This window comes from Puntigrus tetrazona, chromosome 3 (genome assembly GCF_018831695.1).
Source record: "Puntigrus tetrazona isolate hp1 chromosome 3, ASM1883169v1, whole genome shotgun sequence".
Classification (NCBI taxonomy): Eukaryota; Metazoa; Chordata; class Actinopteri; order Cypriniformes; family Cyprinidae; genus Puntigrus; species Puntigrus tetrazona.
This window is the reverse complement of record NC_056701.1, coordinates 7,799,863-7,821,458: the sequence shown is the minus strand read 5'-3', so window position 1 is coordinate 7,821,458 and position 21,596 is coordinate 7,799,863. Positions and strand designations below refer to the sequence as shown.

The 21,596-nt window shown below is 36.7% G+C and overlaps 2 protein-coding genes and 1 long non-coding RNA gene across 4 annotated transcripts; 1 reads left to right on the top strand and 2 right to left on the bottom strand.

Annotated features, from left to right (window-relative positions):
* Positions 1-380: 380 nt before the first annotated feature.
* On the bottom strand, positions 381-13,216 carry slc27a1a (solute carrier family 27 member 1a). Its single transcript, XM_043232314.1, is given in 15 exon segments — positions 381-1,161; positions 1,163-1,221; positions 1,224-1,253; positions 1,932-2,078; positions 2,160-2,324; positions 3,858-3,995; positions 4,395-4,521; positions 5,888-6,097; positions 8,092-8,201; positions 8,296-8,387; positions 8,477-8,546; positions 10,301-10,465; positions 10,545-10,939; positions 12,619-12,786; positions 12,937-13,216. Coding segments are annotated over 14 exon segments (1,941 nt in total). The 5' UTR covers position 12,786; positions 12,937-13,216; the 3' UTR covers positions 381-1,095.
* LOC122334432 lies at positions 13,124-15,630 on the top strand. The gene is made up of 3 exons (XR_006248757.1): positions 13,124-13,233; positions 14,310-14,602; positions 15,493-15,630. It is a non-coding gene; the product is annotated as an uncharacterized LOC122334432 (long non-coding RNA).
* On the bottom strand, positions 13,697-20,163 carry ptger1c (prostaglandin E receptor 1c (subtype EP1)). 2 transcript variants are annotated; one of them, XM_043232334.1, is made up of 3 exons: positions 20,092-20,163; positions 15,502-16,483; positions 13,697-14,518 (listed from the first exon to the last, which is right to left on the bottom strand). In XM_043232334.1, exons 2-3 carry the CDS (start codon positions 16,384-16,386, stop codon positions 14,270-14,272), a joined length of 1,134 nt encoding a protein of 377 aa, XP_043088269.1. In that variant the 5' UTR covers positions 16,387-16,483; positions 20,092-20,163; the 3' UTR covers positions 13,697-14,269. The 2 variants fall into 2 exon arrangements, with proteins under 2 accessions (XP_043088269.1, XP_043088261.1); XM_043232326.1 differs by lacking the exon at positions 20,092-20,163 and having other exon boundaries at positions 15,502-16,780.
* Between the last annotated feature and the right edge of the window lie 1,433 nt (positions 20,164-21,596).

Here is a 21,596-nt window from a genome sequence, read left to right as displayed (position 1 = left end):
ACATAAACAGTTTTGATAAATATATACATGCATGTCTGTATTTATATATACATAATAAAGAGCACACTAACAGATTAACAAAAGCTTTCATTTTAGATGCGATTAATCATTTGACAGCACTAATTTAAATCATTTTTAACAATTTGTGAATATTTTATTTCAATTTGACCTTTTTGTTATAATCACAAAAAAAATGTAAGCGTTAGGATAACAAAATTAGAGCGTAGTAAACATCTGGATTTGTGACACGCCTCATAAGAATGACATAATGTGAAATATTTGTGTATTTATTTATTCAAATAGTAATTCTGTTATTTAAATGTGACCACACTTCAACAGCATGGTTTCCGTCAGGACATCAGAATCAGAAAAGAGGAGTCTTCAGTAAAATTACAATTTATTCATTAAATCATTCAGAAGACTGCAGTAAATTAATGCGACTACACAGTTAGGTTTTCAAAACATCTTTGTTCACATACCAGTGTCAGGCATTTCATCTTGTCATATCACACATGGGTAAAGCTTGAGGAGGTAAAATCCAAGGCACTTTGTTGTGGCTCTTTAATGATACTTTGCATTTTTCAACTTTCTAAAAGTCACTTTGGAGTTAGGCATTTTAACAACAGTTACGTAGTAAAAATCTCAAGTCTGTTAACATACACTCTTTCTCATCAAAAAGTATAGTAGTGGTTTAAGTCTATAGTGTTAAAACCAGACGGTGGAGTTTCATTTACATCCTGCTGGCTTTAGTGGTTGTGTTTTAAAAAAAAAAAAAAAAAAAGGTTAAATTTGGAGTGCACCTGTATTTTTCGCATGTACACTACCATCAAATCAATGACACATTAAAATAATTCTCTCTCACTGTCTCATCTATTGCATATCAGATGTTCAGTTCGTCATTGTGAAGACAGTTTGTGCATTCTAGTTAGCTACCAAATTGAAGAAACCCGTTCAAAAGCAATGCTATTCATTTAAACTAAAATGTAAAAGCTGTCTAAATACTAGCAGAACAAATCTTGAGATCCGGTTCTGTTGCTTCGTTGTAACACTGTTTGAAGGCCAGGTAGGTTCAGACTACCTTCTCTCTCCTTCGTCTCAAAGGGTTACGCTGCCTTCTTCAAAAGCATTGTACAGCTCCTCGGTCACAAGCTCGTGAACGGCCTGCTCTGGAGTTCAGAAAGTAGATCTGGTCAGTCGTGAGCCGTGGATCATATCCTTCCTCTGCAATCTGGTCTTCTGAATTTTAAAAGTTCCTGTGAATAGTAAAGAGTAAGAAATCAGCTTACAGCATGCATATTAATATTTTGATTAACCAATTGAACCTATTCATTTATTTGAGAGAGAGAGAGAAAAAAAAAATAAATTACTTAATATAGTAAAAATCTGATACTGTGACAGCCCTAATAAAAACTATAAAATTTTAATATTTTTTATTTTTTTAAAACAAGTAATTATATTTTTATTTAAATATGACTCATACGTTAACCCTATAATTGAAAAAAAAAATCAATCAATCAAAAAATCAACAATGCACAACGCTATTCAATAATTTCTTACAATTTTACCTGTTAATATGTAGTTATTAACAAACATTTACATTTTTTACTAAAATATTCTAATGTGAGAAACGTTATGCAGAGATTTCTGTGAATATTTTGAAATGATGATGAGAAATCAACTGTTTGACTAAAGTTTAAATAAGAGATGCTTTAAATATCTGTCTAAATGCTCTCATATTTACAATTTGTGATATACAGTTTGCAAAAATAATTCGTTTGAAAGCTTAATAGCTCAATAAAAACATTAATCATTGTGATATTCACAATGTTGCTTAATTTTATCTCACTTGCATACTGTACATACTGTATATGGCTTAATACTTAATATATCATCCCCTACAGGCCGTATGGCATCTAGAGATGTTTCCTCACCTGTGGTATCTACACATGGGGAGATGCGTAGAAATATTGGCCGTGCGTATGGAGGAAGAGCTTGCTGAATCTCTTTCAGGAAAAAGTTACAGTTAAAGTTTCCTGTTGAGTCAGCGATGGCAGCCATTCCGGCCTTCCCCTCCACGCCTACACAAACACACACAAACACACACATCTGAAGTCCGGGTCCTGTAAACATTAGGGCAAAAGTTGCTTTATCCGTCTCACCTGGAACGTTTACTCCAAACACGGCTACATCAGTTTGTCCCAGCAGGCTGCTCAGTGTTCCCTCCACTTCGGTAGTGGACACGTTCTCACCTTTCCAACGAAACGTGTCACCACTCCGGTCCCGGAAGTACATATATCCAAGCTCGTCCATAACTAAAACATCACCTGTGAGACACCATACCAACAAAATAAGTTTACTGGGTAGTGCAACATATACATGGGTTTAAATAACGCTAATAGCTCCTAGAAATACAACTGGCAGCCTATAATATGTTGAACCAGAAAACCTTTTAGGGCACTGAGGATAAATACTATCTCTTGACTAAGAAGAACATAAAAGGCTGCATGTCATCTATACGTTACAAAGCATTTGGATAGACCTGTGGAGTTCTGGAAGAATGTTTTAGAGTGACTTTAGAGGAACTTTTTGGACCTAAAATTTAGATTTGTATATAGTATATACAAAATAAATAAAAAATAAACTAAAGTGTATTTTTGGTAAAACCTCAGGCATTCTATCAACATTAAGTAACTTTGCAACAACATGTCAACTAGCAGTCATCAGTTACGGATGCACCAGAAAGAAAATTCTGGATGTAACTGGCCAATTGACTTTGTAATGACTATTTTATTAAATAATATAAAATGATTTTGTAAGACTTTTAATTGAACAACATTTTAATACTGAATTAAAAACAACAACAACAAGCCTTTAAAAACACATTTTTACTGAAAACAACGAAACTGCGCAGAATTTATATTAATAATGGTAACACTTTAAAATAGGTTAACAACTGTAGTTAACATAAGCTAAGAATGAACAATAGTTTATTAACTTATTTATTAATCTTTGGTTAATATTAATCGCAACATTAACTAACGCATGATTAAAATCAACAGCTGTGCTTGTTAGCAGTTAATGCACTCTGAATAGACATGAACTAACAGTGAACAACTGTACTGTCATTAACTAACATTAAGACAGATTAATAAATGCTGTAATAAATGTATTATTCATATTAGCTAACCCATTAAGAGAACCTTATTGTACAGTGTTACCAAAATATTAAATAGCAATACATTTTTTATTCACTTCCATGCAACAGAATCAGATATAGCTTTTATAATCCTACTAAGCTATTATTATCAGAGATGTGAGCAGAGCATGTTGTCATGAGTGGGTAGCTTCAGCTGTACTACAAGCATGTTACAGCACAGTAGTGCTATATATTATATTATATAGCCCATTTCAGCTCGTATTTTCGGTGCATCCCTAATTAGACCGCCTGCTTAATAACTTTACAACATACAACAAACTTTGCAAGTATATGTCAGTTTAATCTACTTACCCTATACCTACCTTAACGGTTTACTCTGAGGGTTATGTAGCTGCAAATTAATAAGCAATTGGTTGACCTGTAGTTGACATGTAGTTACATTCTGGTTGCATTTGTAAATGAACAAAAATGTAAATTTCATAATATTGATCGCAAGCTACAAATTGTAATTTTATTGCAGCATGTGAGGTATCTTAAAATGCTGTTTAATAACTTGTCATGATCAGAATTTCACACCGTATTAGCATATATTTATATTCACATTATTTTTTTTTTCACTTCACATTCCACGGCATTTAACTTTCACGGTGTTCGGAACTTTTAGACACCGGCACTTCTTTGCAACGCGTTATAGGTGCACCTGACAGATACGCAGAGTCGTTTTTCTTGAACACATTGTAGGCGATCTTCTTCCTGGTGGCATCCTGGCTAGCGTACCCATCAAACCGGCGCAGAGGATCTTCCTGATTAATTCTTCCCACCAACAGCCCAGGCTCTCCTGCGAATAGAAGTCAATACACAGAGAACAAAAACCTATGATAAGGGCACAAAAGAATCTATGCAAGGAAAATTACTATTGATTATTTTGTACATCGTTCCAGGCTAATGCAGTCGAATAATAACCCTTTCAACTTGATAACTTAGAATAATCCTTTTACTTGTGTGTTTGTGTTTTCTTTTCCAAAACAAACTAAGTTAAATAGCATTTAAATACACATTTGCGCTTTAATTTGACATATGATAGGACACTGATTTCAAAGTGTCCAAGTATGCTTTTTCAGGTCATTCTATATCAGGCTTCTATTAGAAAGATTAGATCTGAAATTATGCAAAACCTGTTTCATTAGCATATATTAGGGGAACATATGAATCAAAGTGTTCTTAGCCGTGAACGCACCAGGTTGGCAAGGTATGCACAGTCCGTGCTTGTCCCGAATCAGTTCCATGGTTTCCTCGTTCACCTTCAGCAGTCGGATGGGGTATACGTTTGGCAGAATGCGACTGTTAAACCCACAAGCTCCGACCTGCAGTGTTCAAAATGAGTTTTTTTATTATTTAGTTATTTCATCTGAACAACAGCATTTTTAACGCTCTCAGAAGAACACGAGCTGTGATTCCATCTCAAGATTTGTATTAAACTTATGCGCAAAATTGCATAAAACATTAGCAAATAAAGCCAAAGAGCCGAAGAGAACATTAGTGTGACTTCCTGGTAAACTGCCAGTAAATAATCACTAAGAAAACCAGGAAAAGCCACTGAATATATATCTAAATTACGACCTATGCTTTCAACATCTAATGCAGAAATATTAATTCATGCGTTTATGACCTTGAGGTTAGATTATTGTAATGCTTTATTGGGTGGTTGTTCTGCACGCTTAATAAACAACCTTCAGCTAGTCCAAAACGCAGCAGCTAGAGTCCTTACTAGAACTAGGAAGTATGATCATATTAGCCCGGTTCTGTCAACACTGCACTGGCTCCCTATCAAACATCGGATAGATTTTAAAATCTTATTAATTACCTATAAAGCCCTGAATGGTTTAGCTCCTCAATACTTGATCGAGCTCTTATCACATTATAGTCCTGCCCGTCCGCTGCGTTCTCAAAACTCGGGCCATTTGATAATACCTAGAATATCAAAATCAACTGCGGGCGGCAGATCCTTTTCCTATCTAGCACCTAAACTCTGGAACAATCTCCCTAACACTGTCCGGGAAGCAGACACACTCTGTCAGTTTAAATCTAGATTAAAGACACATCTTTTTAACCTAGCCTACACATAACACACCAACGCACTTTTACTATTCAAATCCGTTAAAGGATTTTTAGGCTGCATTAGATCAGCTGGAACCGGGAACACTACTCATAAAACACAATGTACTTGTGACATCGTAAAAAGAATACGCTAATATTAGTCTTGTTTCTTTCTTAATCTGTTTTACAGTTTGTATCCAGACTAGATGGTTGATCAGCACCCAGAGATTATGTTCATCAGAGACCAGAACACCTAGATGCGCCCTGTGGACAGATCACCAGATCCTGATGCACACACACACGCACGCACATGCACACTGACACAGCTGCGTTTAAAATTGAACTGGAAGTTAAGTGCTGGGCGTCTGGTCAGAGGAGAACTGGCCCCAACTGAGTCTGGTTTCTCCCAATGTTTTTTTTTTTCTCCATTCCGTACATTCTGGACAATTAACTTCTAACGATTATCGTCGAATTGATTATAGAGACAGTCTCTGCATTTAATAACAAATTGTTAAATCGTTGTTTTTATCCGCAATTTTAGAATGTGTGCATATCTTTACGTTTCCATTTAGCGCTTTTTAGGCAATATTTCAAAATGCGCATGGTGAATGGAAACATAGCATGACACTTGACCTTGCCATCCATATTGGCGATGCTGCAGTTGCACTCGGTGGCTCCATAGAACTCGCCGATCTGTTTCACTCCGAAACGTTCCATGAAAGCCTCCCACACGCTTGGCCTTAGCCCGTTTCCCACGGCTAAACGCACCCGGTGCTGTCTCTCAGAGGGGCGCACAGGCTGAGACAGCAAGTAACGGCAAATCTCACCTATGTACTGGACAACCTTCAAGAAAGGGAGAACAATTTTTTTTTTACAAACTATTCATACATGACCAGTTTGTTATTAATCAGTTTATTTATTTACTAACAATTAATCATATTGATACTTATAAATGTACCATGCTCTGGATTTATTATTTTAAAATAACATTAAAAATGCAATTCAATCAATAAACTGAATGAATGTAGTTTTTTCCTATGTTTTCAACTCTATGTTACAGTACATTTAGATATTTTTGAGGAAACTATATAAAATTAACATCAGGTTCATATTTTCCTTACACTTTCCTCCACATTTTCATATCTCCCTCACTTTCCAAAACCTGTACCCTCTGTGGTGGAATGAGCTACCAACCTCCACCCAAACTGCTGAGATAATCACATTTTTTAAACGGCAGCTGAAGACACACCTCTTTCACAAACCAGGGCTCTAGACTTATTCTTCCCACTGGTTGCTCTGGTGCAAATAAATTTCTCAGTTGGTCACACCAACTTACAATTTAGTCGCACCCTTGAATAATTCTATTAATTTAAGCATTTTCCCCATGTCTAAGATAAGACGAAGAAAAGATAATCAATAAAGATCAATAAACAATAACTATGCCTATATCAACATGCAATTGACAAAATAAGATGAAAGGGAAAATATATATATATATATATATATATATATATATATATATATATATATATATATATATATATATATGTAGACTGCTCTACATATCTCTACTACGTGATGTGTGGGGTTGCCAGATATCAAGAGTTAAAACCCCTGAATAAGTAGAGCAATCAGTTCGCTGTGACATGAATGCACTTTCTGCCTGGTGTTTTGCTCATTTTAAGCAATCTGGCAACCATGCGCACAAGCTCACTCTTCATTGCGACAAACAAACTGGAGTTTATCAAAATGGGCAAGCTGAACCTGATTGGTTAACAGAAAACATGTTCCAGTCAGATACCAAAGCTGAACATTAAGGATCCCCACCAGTGTGAACGTGTGAAATTTTAACTGTTGCATATAAAGTCTAGAGCTCTGCAAGCCTTTACCACTCCACTCCAACCTTAAACCAATGCACCTATACACAAATTCTGCTCTTCTCTAGCCTGCTTCCTATACAGATTACTTTTTGAATAAAGTTTTGGATAAAAGTATCTTCTAAATGCATAAATAACAAACATGACCTTTTCACTGTGAAAAATATTTCAAATTCACTTCAAATTTCTTGCTTTGAAAAAGGTTTACACACTCAGATGTATTTAATGTGCAAAGAAAATCTGAATTCTTCTCCAACTCCCCCAGAATAAGCTGAGTTTTACCTTTTGGAATATATTCAACTGATCTCCAGGTCTGGCGATAGCACTTTTAGCATAGCTTATCATAGATAATTGAATCCAATTAGACTATTTGCATTGCATTCAAAAATGACCAAAGTTTTTAGATATTTTTCATATTTAAAACTTGACTCTTCTGTAGTCATATAGTGTACCAAGACCATCAGAAATTGAAAAGTTGCAATATTCTAGGCCCACATGATTAGGAATATATATTATAGTAAAGAGTGAAATAGCAATCCAATATGGTAAAATGAGCTTGAGGTAAGCAGTTTTATGCTTTATTGCCATGTTGTGTTAATTTCATGTTGCATTCTAATTGGTTGGTCAGTAAAGTGGATAGCAGCAGCAAACATACTGTGCAACGATAAAGCAGTATCTTTGTTTGCAAGACTGTGACAAAGGCCGTCTTTGCACCTCTCTAACTGTACGACACAAAGGCACCATTTAGGAATCACTTTCACAGAAATTGCAACGATTGTTTCACAATGCCATTCTTTCATCTGGGACAGCCTAAAACTGTTGGGTGTTTAGGGCTTTTTGCAGAGACGCGTTGGTAATTTTAAAGTATTACGATCTCCTTTATCATACTTTTTTTCACATTATATTCAAAATCTTGGACAGTCTTATTTGTTATTAATGGCCCTATTAAAAGTGACTTACAGTACAATTATGTTTGATGCAGTCTTCCCAGAAGCGACTCGCGGAGAACTTCTTCTTGACCACCACGGTTATACCGTGAATCAAACACTGGCCAACCCCCATAATATTACCTGCAAAATAGTAAATGAAGCTGAGCTGTTTGTACAATCTTCTAACTTCTAACAGCTTAAAATGTATTCAGAGTCTGTTATCTGTGCAATATACCTGCTGAATGGTAGAGGGGTAAACAATCATAGATAATGTCATCTGGCTGCATTCGAAAAGAATGGTAGCCGAAAGCAGCAATCCTGTAATATCTAGAAAATAGGAGCAGTTTATAAAACCCATTTTAAAAATGGGCCTAAAAGTATTTCTCTCTGAGATTTATGCATGTGAAGCAGTTTACCGACTGTGCACCACTATAGCAGCTTTTGGGAGTCCTGTGGTGCCAGAAGTGTAGATATAGAACAAACGATCTGTGGAAGAAAGGGATAAAATTGTCTGCTAAATCAATAACTGCAGATGTAATGTAAATGCAAAACACTGATGAGACATGAGGTTGAAGCTTAAGACTACTAGTTTACTGCTAACTGACTAATTGGCAGGATATATAGTGAACTGTGTTTAAAAAAGTACATATTAATTATTTGAAATGATGAACATCTCATGCTTCAGTTTCATGCAATTATAATTACAGAATTAAATATCTCAAAGTGTCATAACCGTTAGCAGTCTAGTTAAAGGACACATTGACATTTATTTTATTACACTTATTACTAATAATTTTGACTTGTTACCTAATTTCTGTATTATTAATATATTACCTACTAATATTTTGGCACTGTAGCATAGCTAGTGCATGATATATATACTGAAATTGTATTTTGCATAGGTTATGTTGAACATTTATGCTATTCTAAGACATTCTAAAATTATACTATTCAAATATTTTGTATTGTATTTTCTTTCTCACTCAGACGCTCGTCTTCAATTATATTATTGTCTCGTATGATCAATAGAGCTCTTGACAGGATTGAGGACCTCTTGATGGATCGCTGTCACACAAGTGGATACATTTATTTGAGCAAACGGATCTTTGAGACTTGCAAATTAAAAGTCTAATTAATATGCTACTCAAACTTGTGACTGATTCAGGGCAATTATGCAAAGAAACCAACGCCTGTGCCAGCAGCACATTCTGAAGTGTTCTTATAACGACTTGCGTAATAGGTAATCCACCATATTTTGAAATGAATAGAGGGCAAATGCAGTCTTGGAGAAGTGGAGCACTTATTAGAAGGGAGGACATCCAAAATAAACTTCACATACTAATAACCGACATTAAACACAACTAGCCACCAGGATAAACAGACAACGTTTATGAATCATTCTAATATCGTCTGTCCACCGTATAGACTTTAAACTAATTGTCTAGAAGTTTCTAACTTACCTCCATAAAAACTTTAATAATGGCCCACAACAGAAAGTTTTGTTACAAAACTGCGGCAGCGGAGATCGTAAAAGCACAAGACATGAAATAAATGTAATGCTCCAGTGTGCTGATAGTCAAAGTTATGTGCACATAAAGATGCTAATAATGCCACCTGATCCATCCATCAAACGGTTCATTTGATTCCTTTCTGTATGAACCTCTACAGAAGAAATCTGAACCGTGCAGGCTCTTTTTTTTTTTTTTTAAATGGTCAAAAATTGGTGTTCTCGTGAGAAAAAGATGTGGGTTTACATTCAACAGTTTATATGAACGTCTGTAGCTAAAAAATTTAATATTTTGATTATATCATACCCACATACAGGGGTCATGGATTGATTTTATTTATTAATTACTTTATAATATTCCCTGAAGTCCACTTATAATATCGCTACAATAAAAAGCAGTCAAAATTTTTTTTTTTTAACACTGAAGGTTTTCCATCACAGCAAACAAAATGTAGGCACAAAGTAAATATTAATATACTTTTGCATACTTTTTCTGCATCACATTAGTTCAAGTACTAGTAAAATTGCTGTTTATTACATTTATTTAGATATTTTATTACATGCAAATATGATTTTGACAATTAAAAACTGCACAACAATTGGAAAAATTCTTCCCCCCTCAAATCACTCCAAACTTCTCCATGAGGTTTATCCAAACCACGAACCGTATCCGAACCCCTGATCCCCGTGTTTGCTCTACAGGTAAACCCTCAAGATTTAAAACTAATCTCACCATTGAAGCCCTTGGACACGGTACAGAGTGGTGGGTTTCGAGGGGCCGATGCCAGAATGGAGTCAAGGGGGTGACATTTCAGAGCGGCCATCTGGTCTGGTCTGAGGTCTCCCGTGCTGAACCGCACCATACTCTCACTCAAAGAGGAGCTCACTTCATACACCGCTATATACACACAGTGAGGAACGAGGAATTAATTACTTGAGTTTCCAAGTAAATGCTAAAGAAAAGGTCGCGGGCTCACCGTCTGCTAGCTCTGCTCCGAAAACCAGCGCTCGGGATGCTGACACCCCCATGCAGTGCAGGAGTGAATCCCGTCGGAGGTTAAAGTTGATCAGAGCGGCCTCGACGCCTACTTTGGCCAGGCCCAGCCAGAGGGCCACTTGGAGCGGCCGGCTCTCCATGAACAGGGCCACCACATCTCCTGAGGTCCAGCCCTGGCTCAGAGCCCATTGGGCCACAGCATTGGAGATCTGATCTAAGTGGGAGAAAGTCCACGTTTCTCCTGTGGCTTCGTACACAAGCGCGGGCTTGTCCGGGTGCCGAGCCACGGTTTGTGCAAAGATGGAGGGTATGGTGTTTCGGTGACGAATATGATGCCATAGTGCCAGTTTTACCCTCAGCAGCACGTAAAGACCGCTGGTGGACAAGAGGAGGGGAAATCGGTTAGTCAAGCCTATTGAGAATAACACGGTAAAGCGTTAGTGTTGTTAAACTCATCGCATTATTATACACTGCTCTCTTAGTATTAGATATTGTATATAGTCTTGTGTACAGAAATGAACTTTCAGCGAATTCTCTGCTGTAAGACGACCGGATGCATAATACAGCGCAGTGATTGGATAAGACTTCATTCTCGTGAATAATACAGAGAAAAGCTTAGAAGCCAGTCACCACTGCAAATTAATGCATATACGTGACTTTTAGGATGCCGGTTCAACTTCGCTGTTTGAATCGAGAGAAGGGGATTGCTAAAATAACCACTTTTACCTTAATAATTGACATAATGAGTGCTAAGCTTGTTTTCACTGATGAAACTGCAACATTTTTATACATTAACATCTTTAAAAAGTTTTGGGGTTTCATGACATTTTGCTATACACTTGTATAATTACTGGCATATGATCTTTTGAATTCACAATTAATAAGAATGCTGTCACAATTAATGCTCTTTGGCACATTTTTTTGCAGCCAGTCATTTCAAAAAAGCACCACGATTGAGATTTTGTGCGAGGATGAAAGACTTCCCAATGCCTATTTCACAACAGGTTCAACAGGATTATGTTAACGTGAACACAAATTGACAGCAGTTTTTGGGTTTCATAACCAAATTTGCACTGACCACTAAAAGTCGGCGCAAAACAGACATTGCGATAGGAGAGAAAGTTATTACGCATTGATCATATGATCGCACGGATGAACTGTTTACAAAAAGACAATTGTCATGCATTAGAAAAATACATGTAAATGCTAAATTTCGAAGTTTCACGAAGAAAAACAGTCACATACCGGTTTAGTAAAATATGATAGCAATTATTTTATGCAATAAACAATGTAACAGAAAGTATAACAACTGATATTTTTTCCTGTATTGTGACCGTATTGTGAGTAGAAAAAGGTTATTGAACAAAAAATCTTTGCATGGCAGGGAATTTATTTTTATTCACCAGTTGCTGATTTGATAGAGGCAGATTTGTGTGGGAGTTTGCAGCTAAGAAAGTGGAGTTTATTTAACAAAATGATATGAGAGTCCTGCATGAGTCTCCAGAAAGAAGCCTGTCATTTCACCGGAAGATGAAGAAATGATGTTCACAGGTGAATTGATCACAAAGCTTTGAGAAAATAGAGTATACTTACATTTCATTCAGACTAGACTAGTTCTGCCAAACGATTAACGCATCCAGCATAAAATAAGAAATGAGAGTGTATTCTGTATATTTATTATATATATATATATATATATATATATATATATATATATATATATATATATATATATATATACACACACACACACACATGCATGTATACATTTATGAAGATTTTATTTTTATTTATTATATAATTTAATTGTGAATTATTCAAGCAAAAACGTTTATTTCGTATGTGATTAATCACAATTAATTAATCAGTTGAGAGCACTAATTCTGACTTCTTTGCTGGTTTAAGCTGGTCTGCCAGCCTGGCCAAGTTGGTTTTTGCTGTCGCCCAGCTAAAGAAGTGATTAAAAACCAGACCGCAAACCAGTTTTGACCACCCTGGAAGACCAGATAAGACCAGGCAACCAGTTTATGTTTTATTTTTTTTCAGTCACTCACTTGATGTCCCTTTTAGCCGTACGAACCACCACATACAGGTACCTCCAGCCTCCAGTTCCCAAGTAAACACTCAAACCTGCTGCAAGGCTCCAGGACCAGGATGCCCCAAACAGACGGAGCAGGCCCAGGGACCCCAAGGACAGGGAGCCACTCGCCACATAGTGCATCCTGAAACAGGTCCATGCTGTACATCACTTTTCAATCACAAACACAGTCAGCAGGTCTCCGCTTCGGTATTCAGACAACATGTGTGAAACATGTGTCTACTTATCGTTTACGCTGGTATCATAAAGCCATAAAATAATCGCGAATGCTTACCTATGGTAGAGAGATGTAGTTCAGTCAGCCCTGATCTGTCAAGACATGGGACGACCTTGCAGTGCGGTTAGAGGTTGACTGACCACAGTTGTGTCCAAACTACTGACCCCTATAAAAATAACACGAGCGACCGAGAACACAGAGGGCGGGAATACTCGCTACGATACTCTGTTACATTCAGACGTCACGCTACTCACTAAGTATCTTCCCTTCGCGTGCAGCAACTTTTTTTTTTTGACAAACTATGTGTTTACTAACAAGGACTGGCCGTTTGGGAGCAACATGAAGCCGGAGTTGGTGAGAAAGCTTTTCAAAATGGCTGAAAGGAGAGGGGTTTTTTTTCACAATAAAAGTGTGAAACACGTCGAGTCAACTGTTACAAATTGAAGTTGAAGTTTTTTTTAAAAATGTCATTTTTTATTTTCGTGCTCAAACAACGTGTAACAGACACGCGACGTTTTTGTAAACTTTATAAATACGAACATTAGTCAACAGAAAACATGTATAATATGAACAGCACAGACATCACACTACTAACTTTCATGCACAAACGTTTGTGGGACAGTAAATAACAGGTTTAGTGCTAAACCACTTGCACCCCGTCAAAAACAACTACCAACATTAAATTATATATATATATATATATATATATATATATATATATATATATATATATATATATATATATATATATATATATATATGCACTGCTATTATTTATATATGGTAATAATTATATATATTTATAATATATATTACATTTTGGATGAAGTAACAAAACTGCAATTATTTTGCGAACCAGTAAAGCTAGCATTCATGTTATACTTCACCACTCAGAAATTAGCTTCATCATGAAAAATGAAATTCAATTTGATATCATTACAAAAATGCACCTTTTAAGAGTAGTCATGAAAATGCTCTGTTTCAAATTACACTTCTTCCTTCCTTTTATTTTACTTACTTTACACACACACACACACACACACACACGCTCACGTTTGTTTTGCTATCACAGTGAGGACATTGCATAGACTTCTGTTGTTTTTCTAGCAGGTTAACAGTATTTTCTATCCCCTAACCCGCCTATCCCGCCTATCCCTACCCATCACAGAAACATATTCAGAGCACTAGATCCACACCAAAACAAAAACTTTTGGCTGATTTATAAGCCTGTCAAATGTCCTCACTAGTGGGTTGTTCTGATCTTTCATTATATAAGTGAGGATATTTAAGTCCTCACAAGTATAGTTAAACCAGGACACACACACACACACGCACACACAATCATTTTTCACAGTTTCTTTTTATAAACGCTTATAGATGTGTGTGATCATCAGTGTAAACTAATTTGCTTTCTGTGCGAGTCTCTGTAGGAGCTGCTCTGCGTAAGGCCGACTCTCTCCGGCTGCAGCAGCTGGAGCAGTCTGCGCAGAACCGCCCTCCGGAGGAGGATGTAGACCCACGGATCCATGATCTGGTTCCAGCTCGCCAAGCGCAGAGCCAAGAGCAGCAGCTTCTCACACTGGCGCCTCGGCCTTCTGATTCCTTCATAAAACCTGCTAACGGATATGAGGATGTAAATCTGTGAAACGAAGAGGGAAGACGGTCAAACGGTCTAGAAAATAAGAAAGTGCAAATAACGCACAACGCCAGACTGTGAAAATGTGTAGGTAGTAATTTTAAACATAAACGACTGAAATTGATTAAAGTTCCCTTACTATCCAACATATGTTAAACTGAAATAACTTTTTTAGCGTAATGCTCATGCTACTTTTGATACTTCAGACTGGTATTTTTAATCATACTATTTTGATGTATTGTCGTACTTATAATTATGTGTAGCGCAAACAGTTTTGCCGTTTATATATTTACTTAATGGCTAATCAGTCAGAAGTCACGTTACCAGAATTACTTCCGCTTTGTAACGAATGGCTCTTTTTCGTTCAAAAACTGCAATAATCCATCATAACTTGACGTTTAACATAATTTTACAGTTAAATGCACAATAACAAGTCTATAATTCAGAGTGGTACAATGCAACATGGCAAATCCCTCTCTGACACTTAATGTAAGCTGATGTTGTTTCATAAAGCAATGTTAGGTACTTTAAAGTTTATTTTACATCTTATGTTGTTAAAGCAATGCATGTTTAGTGTGTTACCATAACGTTGTTTTAATTTGTGTGTATAAAATAAAAATATACAGAAATAGATCTAAAATGTTCTTCCGAAAGTTAGCATTTTTCTCAGGCTCCTATATTTTTTACGGTTAGGCTGTTTAACTTTAATGGCAAAGGCAACTCTGCTACTGATTGAAGTGAAATCGCAGGAGCCTGACAAAAATTCTCGTTTTAGAAGAAAACTTCAAATGGCACTTAGGAGGCAGCATCTCAACTCCTCATATATGTGCATTAACCTCCGCTGGTGGAAAAGACACTTCGGTTAAGATTTATTTCATAACCACCCGTGTTTTGTCAGTTAAAGTAACGTAATTAATTAATGAATGAAATATAAGCCATTTATTAACTGAAATCTCACAGATTGAATTTTTTTATAGTGCACTCACAAGAAAAGGACTCCAACAAAGACAGGAGACCACTGTTATCGCGGCCAGCTGTGTCATCATCTCCACATCCAGGGAGCGCAGAGAGGAAGATGAGAAGGACCCGTGTCTCCGAGTGACGCTTGACTTAACGCACCGGTCCTTAAACCTCGCCTGGAGCAACTTCAGCCCACTTACAGTGTTGGACACAACTGAGACGGTCAGTGTTATGAGCCCCAGTGTGGAAAAAGCCAGAGCGAGGCTGGCGTCAGCGATGGAGAGAGGCCCGTTCACAGGTAAGAAACACCAGGTGCCGGGGAACTGTGCTTTGTAGTTGCCCACGTTTATCAGAGGGAGTCCCGCCAAAGTGAGAGCCGTGAAGGTGATGACCAGCACGGTGAGGCGGACACGTGTCATTGTGACCACCGCCGGGTGCAGGAGAGGTTGTGTTATGCCTATGCAGCGCTCCACCGCCATCGCGCTGCCTAGAAGCAGAGGGCAGAGACCAAAAAACACCATGCAACCTCCAAATAATTTGCAGTAGACCTGTGGGGGCTCCGCTACTACTGCCGCCTCGTGATGCTTCAGCCTCCCAAGATGGAGGTGAAGCGCCAAAGACCCCGTGATCACATGACCGGCCAGGTCGCTGAAAAGCAGGGCTGAAGCCAGCAGCAGAAACGGCACTTTGGCCCGCCGTCGGAAACTGGCGTAGGAATGGGCCAGGATTGCTAGCGCGGTCAGATTCGAGAGTGCGCCGAGGGTCATGGTGAAGTAGGACATCCCAAACCCTGGAGGGTTAACCAGAGCTGGAGGCGTTGAGTTTGCCGTTTGGTTGTCGGGACAGAGAGCTGTGAGATTGCTGGAGTTCTGGCACGAGGCAGGGAAGGATGAGGTGAACAGGAGATCCATGGCGTGACAGTCAGAGAGCTGTGTTTCTCTTCACGGTTGCTCCTGCTGGGAGCTTTTTTGCGACTGTGGTCAGTAGAAAGGGATTCATCTGCTATTGCTGGAAAAAGCAGAAAAAAATCAGAGAGATCATTTCAGACTAGATAGATATTCAGTGCTGAAGACTAAATTAAAATTCAGGACTGGAATCATACTGGAGAAAAACACTGGCAGTGGCACCCGTGCATAGAAAAAAAATTATGCTGGCTCACTGAATAATCAAATTTCTTTGACAGGAAGACACAACCGAGTAAGCTGCTTGGCATAAAAATGGAATACATTCAATGCAAATGTGACATTAAAAATATGTGGATTTTTTTTGTTTTGGAAAAACAACTGTTAGAAATTTGGAAATCATTTAAATTTCTCCTCATCGCTTGATGTTATTTTGGTACGTGTTATATTATATTATTTTATTTTTGTATTTTGCATTTTATTTTATTGTTATATTTGAATTGTAATTTTAAAATGTAGTTTATTTTAGATATTTAAAAATATATTTTATGTAGATTTATAACATTTTATAATAAATTAATTTCATTTTATTAAAACTTTTCTTCTTTATTTAGCATTTAGCTTTTATTGTTTTATTTAGTATTTAGTTTTTTTATTACTTGAACTGTAAACACAAATTATGAAATGTTTCCTTGGCAACTTAATGTTTTAATATTTTATTGTATTTTAGTTCATGTTTATTTTATTTAAAACAATGAAAATGTTTATAACTGGTATACTTTTGGTTTTAGGTAATGATAGTAACCTCAGCCACACACACACACACACACACACACACACACACACACACACACACAAACATAAAATAAGCATTAAAAGTGCAAATGAAAGAAAATAAATAAATAAAAAACACAAAAAACAAGACAAGAAAGGGTATTTGCACTAACAGCATAATCGGTCTGTAAAAAGCAACGTTAAGAACAAGCTGCTCTGTGAGAACACAATGAGCTCAAGGAAGACAAAAGAGCCTCTGCCTGTTTATTTAGAAAAAAAGTTAATGCTTTGCTCAATTTATTATGTCAGATTTCTAATAGCAATTTTATATATATTTGAATTATTCATCCAGTCATTTATTTGAGCATGCTCTGCCTTCATTGCCCCTGCTGCATTACTGAATTAAGACAAGTTACTGAAGCCTGAAATATTATCATTTGATTTATAATTTTCTGGCATTTTTACTGTGGAGTGAATTACAAATGAATTGCAAATGTTGTTTGTTTTTATGGAGCTAAGACCGTTTTGCAAAAGGAAAATCTTAAACCGGTCAATACTGGAAGAATATATAGCCCCTGTTTATCTTCTTTTTTCACCTTCTGCTGTGCCAAAAATCCCTTCATTTATCTTCCTTTCCCTCCAGCACTGCTTTCACACTCTGCTTTGTTAATTCACACTGTTGTTTTATCCTCCCTTGAGTCTGTTTCCTAACGTTACGTTTGTTCCGTGAAGCACGAGTTTGTGATGTGTGTTCATCAAGGTTCTTTCACATTGCTACTTTTGAACAAACATTAAGAAAGTGTGAAGTGAAAATTTGTAGAAAACAATTTGGAGCTGTTCTGACCAATGAAATGGACTTCTATGAGGCAATATGCTTTAGAATGACAAAATCAACTTTTGCTTTTAAAACTTTTGAGATGCTTTGCCAACCTGACAAACACACACACTCTTCTTCTGTTGAAAGTCAATGAAGTCAATATTTTGAGAAATTTATTTGAAAAAAAAAAAAAAAAAAAAAAAAAAATATATATATATATATATATATATATATATATATATATATATATATATATATATATATATATATATATTTTTTTTACAAAAGAAAGAAAGTCATACTGGTTTGAAAAGAGTTCCATTAGTTAAAAAAAAAAAAAAGCGGTATTACAGTATTTATTAATCTTTTTAACATCAAAAGCTACATTAGTTAATAATAGCACAACTGTTCATATTAGTGTGTATTGCTCAGGGCTAATAAATAATATTGACATGTTCAACTTTGGATTTTAATAATTATAAAAAATTTTATATAAATGTCAAAAAGAAATATTCTTAATAAATTATTTTGAATTGTTATTTAATGTGGTAACACTATATTTCGATGTAGACATTCTACTAACAGGAAGTAACTACATGTCAACTAGCAGTCATTAAAGTGTAAACAGACTGCTTGATATCTTTTAACACTTTATTTTGATGGTTCCACAACAACATGCCGACTGTGAGACACTTTGCAAATATATTTCAGCTTAATTCTACTAAAACCACCTTAACAGTCAGATGACATATAGTTACAAAGTTAGTGACTAGTTAGTAGAATGTCTAAAGTGGACCGTCAAAATAAAGTGTAACCTTTCATGTTAATAGAACTTTAGTGTATATATATATGTATATATATATAACTTGTAGTGTATATATATATGTATATACATGACAAGACAATAAACATCATACATCTTTTTTTTGCATAAAAATGCGCATAGTCCAAACAAATGATTATTAATTGTGGTCCATTTCCTGTTAAGAAATACAGTAGACCATAAAGCTTTATTTGCTAAAGGTTAATTTGCTTAACATTTGAGCGAACTCGAAAATGCACCCATTTTTATCTCACTGGACTGAAAGACATTGGTATTACAGTGACAAAAAGTATAAACACTACTGAAAATGCTGTGCTTGCGTTTGTCCTACAGCTCCGGAAAGTCATAGGTTCTCCATTAGAAACTCACAAAAAAGGTTTTCTTTTATAAAGATAAATACGGCGTAATATCTCATGGAGGTGTACTCAGGGTTTTTTCACACTCAGAAAATGGACTTGGGAGACCAGACAGGGCAGACTATGTGGGTCTCTCACCCTTTCTTTCGGACACAATGCGCCTGAAGGAAACTGCTGAGAGGATGTAATGGAGTAATCAGTGTGCCCTGTTTTTGGCAAGTTGTCATTTTGCTTACCGTCTCTTACACCCTGCTCTTCCTCTGTGAAATCACACCTGTTTATAGAGCCTTTCTTCACTCTTCATATTTTCGATTCGGCTTTTTAGGCGACACCGAGCGCACTGCTATAAATTCAGTGTGGTTTTGACAAAAACAACTGTAATTTTCTTTCTAAGAAAGTGTTAGGGCTGTGCTAAAGAGCCGCAGCAGGAAGCCAGTATGACCATATCAGGTCACTGAGAGCCCGTCTGACTGAGAGGAATTTCGAGAGCATTTTGCTCATTTGAGAACCATTGTGTAGGTTCATTTTGGTAATGCTACATCGCCGATGTATTCAAAGTTGAGTTTTGTAACCTCGATAAGTTTTGCCAAATGAATACAGAAGTCCTACAGATTTTACCCACTGGAAGAACCATCATTTGATTTCGAGTAAGATACAACACGGTTAGTTCAATCCTGTTGAATCCTGTCAGACTATTATATTTCCAATTACCAGAATACACGAAATCAACTTTAAAACTAATCGAATGAGTATATTTCTTCAAGTCGTAGCACAATAGGTGTTGATAGTCATTAGTCACGGTTACACACCAGTCATTAGATCGGAAATCACGTCGTATTCGGCTTAAGATATTTGCGTTCAAAAAGCCTGAAGGTCTCACCGAGATGCTGTGTCATAAAACTGAAGTGATGTAAAACAGATGAAGAGAAGTCTGCTCGACTCACCCAGCGTCCCTTTGTGTTCCTCCTGTGTATCTCAGCAGCGACAGTACTTCTCCCATGTGCTCCGGGCAGCTCTACTCCTTATCGCTCTACAGACGCTGAGCAATACATCCCCCTCTCTCTCTCCCACATCGTCATCCCTCGATTTCTGTCTCTCCCCTCTCCATCTTTTTACTTTTATCCTTGAAAAGCACCTGGTTTATTTTAAGGAATACATTCCTTAAGCTTTCCGTTGCCGAGGTTGCGTACAGTTTAACCATCAGATATCAATCTTGCAACTTAATCCGTTCAGTTACTGTGCACTTTATATACAGTTTAAGACAAAAGTATTAGACCCCTATGAAAATGTTATTTTTCCCTGCTGCTGTTTAACGGAGAGATTTTTTTTTTCAACACAGCACACACATAATACTTTATTAAGGAAGCTTGAGTGTTTGTAATACAAATAGAAACTAAATTGTAAACAAATTATAATTATTAGCCCTCTGATGTTAATAGTCAGTTCTGTATCTCTTTGCCTTGATAACAGCCTTTATTTGTTGTAGTTCTCAGCAAGTTTCAGGCGTGTCTCTTGAGAAGTCGCAGTCTATTCCTCTGCAAATCTCTCAAGCTCCTCCAGATTTGTTTGTCATCTGGCATGGAGTCTGGTCTTCGGTGAGCCGCACAGATTTACTATTGGATTCAAGTCTGGGCATTGAAACATCTCCACAGCATCGTAGTGCCACCTTTATCTTTCACTGTGGGAATGGTGCTCTTTGGTTTGAGCACCTGTGCCTTCTTTCTCCAAACACACGCAACACCTCTGTGTCCAAAGAGCTTTAGTTTTATCTCGTCTGACCAAAGGACGTGTTTCTAGTATGTGCAATTTTTCTCCATGTTGTTCTCTAAACTTCAGTCTAGCTTAGAGGTGTCTCTTCTTTAGAAGAAGAGTTTTTCTTGGTCAGCAACCTCACAGTGTATTTCCGTCTGGGCGCCTAATCTATTTTGAAAAATCAGTCTCAGATTTGACTAAATCATTACCTTGTTTCTTGGCAGTTGCTCTTGGGTCTATAGAAACCTCTGTCGCAAGTTTTTTTTTCCATAGCTTTCACTTCCCGCTGCTGTACCCTACTGTGTGGGTCTCTTAAAACGTCTTGATAATTCTTTTCACTGCTGTTCTTGACACTTGAAAATGCTTTGATAAACGGGCATGCTTCTTCTCCTTTGTAAGTTTTGACACTTCTTTGTCTCAACTATTTTTTTTGTCTTTGCCATAATGACAGTACCTGTTATTTTACTAGCTGATTTGCAAGATACTAATCCTCAACTCACAGTGCGGTTTATAGGATTAATTAGGTTAAAGCAGCACTAGCAACTTTTTCTATGTAACACATACCTGCGTGAATCTCCATAGACATAAACGGTAACACTTTATTTGGTTACACCTATTAGTTACTTATTATCATGCATATTACTAGAATATTAGCCACTTCTTAGTGCTAATTGAGCACATATTAATGCCTCACTAT

What these genes read in the sequence shown, in the direction of transcription:
- ptger1c (XM_043232334.1), bottom strand. Translation starts at nt 16,386, where the DNA reads ATGGATCTCCTGTTCACCTCATCCTTCCCTGCCTCGTGCCAGAACTCC. An exon ending in TTTGTTGGAGTCCTTTTCTT is followed by an intron (nt 14,519 to 15,501) that starts GTGAGTGCACTA and finishes TTCGTTTCACAG; the next exon opens with ATTTACATCCTCATATCCGT.